The 7,500-nt window shown below is 36.1% G+C and overlaps 1 protein-coding gene across 1 annotated transcript in view; it reads left to right on the forward strand.

The window, feature by feature from the left end:
* The window catches only part of LOC144981083 (uncharacterized), a 67,829-nt gene that overhangs the window by 32,731 nt on the left and 27,598 nt on the right, over positions 1–7,500 (forward strand). Inside the window, exons 9-10 of the mRNA XM_078929202.1 lie at positions 991–1,107; positions 4,050–4,138. Of these exons, the coding sequence (XP_078785328.1) occupies positions 991–1,107; positions 4,050–4,138 (206 nt within the window). The remainder of the gene's footprint in view (positions 1–990; positions 1,108–4,049; positions 4,139–7,500) is intronic.

Consider the following 7,500-nt stretch of genomic DNA (forward strand, 5'->3'; position numbering starts at 1 on the left):
TGTTAACGGCCAAATACTCATTTTACACCTGAATACGGTGAGAGAATGTGAGTAAAGAGCCTCTTCCAAGGACTCAACTATACGCCGAGCGAGGCGCGAACTCGGGACCTTCCGATCCGATCCGAAAGTGAGTGTCATATCACAAGACCACATAGCCGCATTTGTTAACATCACACAAATGTATAAATACCCTGATAACTCGTATTTTGTCTGTTAGAGAGAATAATTTAAAATGCTCACTACTACTCCTGCTTGCCTAAACAATCGTTAACATTTAACATAAATGAACAAATAATTGTTATAACTTACACTCTGTTAGAGAAACGTTTGGTAAAATGCTCTCTAGTTTTGTCTGCCTAAACCAGTCATTAACAATACTCAAAAGTATGAATAACCTTCACAGCGTACGTCGAGTCTGCTGGAGAGAATTTTGGATAAAATTCTCACCATGAGAAGTCAATTTTTAACATCACACATATGTAGGTATATAAGAAAAAACCTTAATAATTTATAGAATATTTTGGTAAAATGCTCACGACTTCCGCTTGCCAAAACAATCGATAACATCATATAGATGTATAAATAAAACTTTATACCTTACAGTCTGGTCTGCTGTTGTAGATTAAGCTTAAAATTGAATACATTTAATTTATAAGGCAAAATATTCACACCAACATTATACCACTTTAAAGGGGGTGCCGCACTAGGACAGGACTGTCTAGGACTATTTTGTCCAGTCCCAATAGGTGCGGTAGGTTTCTCTTTAATATATATGTTGCAGATTTGGGACAGGACTGTCCTGGGACAGTCCTGTCCCAAATCTGTAACAAATATATTAAAGAGAAACCTACCGCACCTATTGGGACTGGACAAAATAGTCCTAGCGTGTCCCGAGCCGTTGTGAAGGTGGGTCTCATTTTACGTCTAGTTCATATATTATGAGAACTACTTAAAACTTTACCTTTCACTGTGTTTTTCCAATTGTTTTAGACTGTGTGGATCGTCACCGATTCTGTGGCTATTGGGCAAGAGTCGGGGAGTGTGAACAGAACCCTCCGTACATGATGGTTAACTGTAGGCAGAGCTGTCGACTTTGTGGGACTGGTGGTACGTGTTGGAAGTGGTAGTTGTCGTCGTCGTTGTCGTTGTCATTATCATCATCTTTATCAGCATCTTAATCATCATCATCATCATCTTCTTCTTCTTCATCATCATCATCATCATCATCATCATCATCATCATCATCATCATCATCATCATAATCATCATTATAATCACCATCATCATCATCATCATCATCATCATCATCATCATCATCATCATCATCATCATCATCATCATCACCATCACCATCACCATCATCATCATCATTTTCATCATCATCATCATCATCATCATCATCATCATCATCATCATCATCATCATCATCATCATCACCAACAAATAATAAATACAATAATAATAATAACATAATAAATAATAATAATAATAAAAATAAATAATAATAATAATAATAATAAATAATAATAATAATAATAATAATAATAATAAAATAATAATAATAATAAATAATAATAAAATAATAATAATAATAATAATAATAATAATAATAATAAATAATAATAATAATAATAATAATAATAATAATAATAATAATAATAAAATAAATAATAATAATAATAAAAATAATAATAATAATAATAATAATAATAAATAATAATAATAATAATAATAATAATAATAATAATATAACATATAATAATAATAATATAAATAAGTAATATTTTCAATCAAGGCATCCATATCAATACTGCCAGCACAGAACAAGGGCACATCACATGACATCAGTAGATTCAGGGCGATCTATTCAGTTCGCCAACCGAGTCAACGATCACATGATTTGTTGCTGTTCAACGATTGGACATTTCTCAAAACAAACAAAAACACTGTAAATTCGCTGCTTTGTTTATGAAAGGGCGTCCAGAGAGGGGGTTCAGATAGCTCAGTTGGTAGAGCACTCGCTTCCCGGGTGCAGTCGAGATTTTTTTCTGACCCTCCTGTCCACCCAGCAGTGATTGGATAGCTGGGTCTTTTAGATCTGGCGGAAAGTACTTTGCGATAGACTAGCGTCCTATCAAAAGGGTAGCAAGCAATTGCTATTGTCCGTTTCACGCTATAGAAACCGAGATAAACTCCGGCTCCATTGGCCTGGTGGTTCTGAAGGACTACTTTTGTTTATGAAAGTGTGGTACACACACCCATGTGTCAAGCTGGACGAAATGGCCAGTTATATGGTTAGATATTTCTCAAATTGTGAACACTTTTCACTATGTGGATCATTTGAGCCCACTTTGCAATGTGGCCAATGTGACTTCTAGCACATGGAAAGGTAATAAAGATCATCCCCATTGTCGGACCAGACGTAGATGTCGTCGCCTTTGTAAACTTAAAGCCCTAAAACTATTTAAAATTACACCACACGAAACGTGAGTTGTCAAGATAATAACAATTTGTCATTGGCTGTAGGCTACTCATAAAATATAATGGGAGCGATCTATAGATAGAATGCGCTTGGCCAAGAAGTTCACAACATTGCCATCCGGAAGTACAACGGACCAACACACAAACTCTGTGTAACCATGAACTTTTATAGTCTTGTTAATACAGTTTAGTGAGAACAACTCACAAACGCGGTTGGCAAAACCAATAACAAAGGCCTGAGTGACGTCATCTGCATACTATCTATATTACCGTTCCATGTGCTCGAGGTCATTGGTCACAGTGGAATATGTGCTCAAAATGACCCACATCGTGAAAAGTGTTCACAGTTTGAGAATTATCCAACATCACGATTGGTCATTTTGCTCAGCGTGACTCAAGAGTATGTTTACAACTTTCATAAACACAACAGCGTGTTTAAATTTATTGAGAAATGTCCAATCATGTTACAGCAACTAATCATGTGATCGATGACTAATTAGGGGGGAAAACATCAATAAAGATCGCTCCCATTCACAGTTCTATTTCGTTTCGTGGCCTTTGTCTTGTATTGATGGTTCAACCAGTACAAAGCAGTAACCGATCAGATTATTTGTTAAAGTGAATGACATAATCAGTTGGATGGTGAAAAGGTTTGAACTGAGATATTGCCAAGTTAAGTTAGAAGGTCAATTTTTAAAATAAAAAATGAGTTCTTGTCATAAATGATTAAATCAACCCTTTTTGTACATCTTCGTGAAATAGCAAAGCTTAATTTCACTTCTAAATACTTTTTATAGCTAGTCAAGTTGAAAAAGTATGAAATGGAATTTGAGAAAAGTTACTGGATACCTTTCCTATACATCAGACCATAACTTCATGAAAAACCACCCGATTTATTTCAAATAAAGATTAAAATGCTCTGGTGAGCATATTCTTTCAGAAAATGCAAATCCAAAATTTTCTCCTTCCGAATGATTATGCCATGCACTGACACATTTACTGTCATTTAGCCCGCTCCCTCACCTTGACTATGTTTTTATTTATTCATTATTTTCAGTGGTATATTTTTTGTACAGTATCTGGTTATGAGTTTACGTATAAACAAAGGGTTAAAAATGTATAGATAATATGCGCTTGGCTCAGAAGCTCACAACATTGCCATCCGGGACTATAACCGTCGCCATCGTTATGTTATAGCCTGACACTGAAATCCAAAAGGACTAGCATTTTGACGTCATTATTTGTTTTTTGCACCGCTTAGTGAGTTGTCGTTAGTAGAGCTCATGGAAACAAGTTATCTCATTGGTTGAACTATTGGATACAACTCACGATTTGTTTTCTTTTGTGGCAAAAGACTGGTCAGTATCAGGCCATAACTTTACAAAGGCCACGGTATAACGGACCACCACACAAAACTCTGTGTAACCTTGAACTTTTATAGTCTGGATAATACACTTAAGTGAGAATTATTCATAAACTTGGATGGCAAAAAACAATAACAAAGACCCGAGTGACGTCAACTTCATTCTATCTATAGATATGTTCTTTCTGTTTTTTTCCTTTTTCAGAATGTATTGATGGAAATGATCATTGTAGCTACTGGGCGAGCAACGGCGAATGTGAAAACAACCCTGTGTTCATGAATGTGAACTGTCCTGTTAGTTGTGAGAGGTGTTGAGTTTGGTTGTATACACAGGCCTCAGTGGGCCGTTAAGTAACTCGTGGTGGAAATAGTAGTTAGTAGTAGTGGTGATGATGATACAGAAATAGTAGTAGTAGTAGTAGTAGTAGTAGTAGTAGTAGTAGTAGTAGTAGTAGTAGTAGTAGTGATAGTAGTAGTAGTAGTAGTAGTAGTAGTAGTAGTAGTAGTAGTGGTATAGTATGTAGTAGTAGTAGTAGTAGTAGTAGTAGTAGTAGTTGTTGTAGTAGTAGTAATAGTAGTAGTAGTAGTAGTAGTAGTAGTAGTAGTAGTAGTAGTAGTAGTAGTAGTAGTAGTAGTTCTAATATCTATTACCAATAGTAGTCGTATGAGTAGTAGAAGTAGTAGTAAAAGAAGTGATGATCATGATTATGATGATGATGATGATGATGATGATGATGATGATGATGATGATGATGGTGATGATGATGATGATGATGATGATGATGATGATGACGACGACGATGACGATGATGTGTCGTGGTTTATAAAGCGCCTAGAGCTATTCGCAAATTCCTACGAGTAATCTCACCTTTCCCCACGTTTTCCTCCCTGAGATCTAAAACCATTGTTTCATTACTCATTCTAATTTAAATTAATTCTACACATTTATTTAGGAATTTATCGTTTGTTTTCATTCTCTATTTTAATGTAAATATACTTTTGAATTGAAGTCGTTACTTGCGTCTCAAATTATCCGTAATATCGCATATATATATCGTCTCAAAACGGTATTATGACGGAACGAACCAGATGCTTAAAAGCGGAATTAATTGTTAAACTGGTCAAAAATATAAATTGTTGGCATTAGCACCCTAAAATATGATATCCATTCTCCTCAATAAAACATACAAACTCAACACAAGTCTGATATTTCTGGCTATAAATTCAATTTTCAACATCTTAACCAACCCGACTTAACACCGTTTTGAGGCGAAGGATAACATATTTGGCTCATCCGTTTTCGAAAACTTGTAACCGCTTAACAACAACAATATTATAAGATTGTTGAGCTCCTACGTTTGGAGTTTAGAACACGTTCCTAATTCTAATACCGTCTTCGTAGCCCTAAGAGCCTGCTGCGTTGAGAACTTGTACGAAATATCAAACGCAAGAGTTCCTGAATACCCTCCAATGACTTAAAATAGGTCATTACATCTCCTTTAGTAATACTCTTCAACAGTCGTATCGTCACTTCCTTCCTAATGACGTATGGTAACTTAGTAACACTGGCTCTTAACTATCGGAACAATGGCGGACGCCGTATGAAATATTTCTCCGGCGAGTTTAAACGCGTATCCAGAGAAAAAAAAAAACCATCAATTTGATCATGTTTTGACTTTTACACATTCTGATAACAAGGCATATGAAAAGGAAATGAAAAGTTCTTGCCAGCATGAAGAATAAAAAGTAATGATTTTCATTGTTTAGAACCAAGATGGCCGCCGTTGCCGGTCGCGTGACATCAGACTACTTGTAGGGATCTCTAGCCGTAAACAATCGTACGGCTAGTGACCTTGGCAATGGTCATTCCTACTTCCGCTCTGCCTCGTCCCGAGCTGACCCGGCTCATATAAAGCCGAGTGGACCTCTCGATTCACACACTTCTTCACACTTACCGACAGAGACACTTCACACTTACCGACACACTTACCTACAGACTTACCTACACACTTACCTACAGACTACCTACTGCACACTTCAAGCTCTACACTAAACTATCTACCATACCATATCTGTTGCGACCATACCTATCTACCATTACGACTAGCTAGATTCAGGGTAAGCTATATTTTTATACTTTAACATTATCTATTTAATATCTAGTTTTAACTCAGTAATTCCGTGATTCACCGGCCATCTGGACCCATCCTAGCCATGGAGTCCTACAGCCAGAATACCGAGTTCTGGCAATCACGGTAGTTACTACATACTGAATCCAATCATAAAGAGCGGTTGCTAGGTTCCTTTATAGGCCCATAAACGCGTTTGCATATATTAAATATTGGACCCCTATCAACGAGGGGCCCTACTTTTCATAGGCCTTGAACTTTCGAGACACAGATTGGATTCAATAGTCTGATGCCACGTCGCCCAGCAACAGCGGCCATCGTGGTTCTAAACAAAGAAAATCGATACTTTTTATTCTTCTTGCTGGCTAGAACTTTTCATATGTCTTGTGATCAGAATGTGTAAAAGTCAAAACATGATCAGATTTATAATGTTTTTTTTTCCTCTGGATACGATTTTATGCTCGTCGGAGAAATATTTCATCAGGGCGTCCTCCATTGTTCCGATAGTTTAGAGCCCGTTACTAAGTTACCATGCGTCATTACGAGGGAAGTGACGTTACGACTGTTGAAGCGTACTGTTGACCACAAACTAAGGGAAATAATCGTTGATTATTTACTGTTTCTTTTCATTTCTAAGTGAACTAATATAGACGCGCAAGAATACAATCAATTGATTTTTCTATCAATTGTATTTTCTCTAAATTAAGGGTTCCATAAAATAATTTCACTATTTCTGAATTTATTCCAGAGTAATCTTTGCTGACTGTCATTTTTAAATGGGAGTTGTAACAGAATCATTTTTGAATTATAATATTGGTTTTCGGCACTCATTCTTGATAATAGCACTCTTAAACCCGTGCAATCATCAGAACACAATGCCGAAGACCAAACGTGTTCAAAATTGTATATTATTTAGCTCAAGATTTACTCTCATTTACACCAACGGGTGAAAATTTAACCAGCATCAAATAATTTAACTCGAAGAATAGGATTCAATAGTCTGATGTCACGTCCGCCCAGCAACGAGCGACTTGATTCTAAATAAAGAAAATCGGTACTCTTTATTCTTCATTCTGCCTAGAACTTTTTCAAATGTCTGTCATGTGATCAGAATGTATCAAAGTCAAGACATAATCGATTTATAATGTTTTTCTACTCTGTTTACACTTTTATGCTTGTCGGAGAAGTATTTCATAAGGGCTTCCGCCATTGCTCCGATAGTTTAGAACCAGTCACTAAGTTACTATGCGTCATTAAGAGGGAAGTGACGTCTATTGAAGCCTATTATCATTGTGGTAAAGGTGTCATTATGCGAAAAAAAATCTATTTTTAGTATAAATAGTTGCGTGCGATATTTTCTTGAGCTCCTACTTTTTTTTTTTATAACCAAAGATAATAATGACACCTCAGAAATAGTTGTGCTTTTATGCTAGAGTAAAATCGGGTTTTCCCCATAGTAAAATCGGGTTTTCCCCATAGTAAAATCGGGTTTTCTCCGAAAAACTAAAGGAGAGACAATGCAAAGCA

Source organism: Berghia stephanieae, chromosome 10, assembly GCF_034508935.2.
Source record: "Berghia stephanieae isolate SIO BIC M18660-M18661 chromosome 10, UCSD_Bste_1.3, whole genome shotgun sequence".
NCBI lineage: Eukaryota > Metazoa > Mollusca > Gastropoda > Nudibranchia > Aeolidiidae > Berghia > Berghia stephanieae.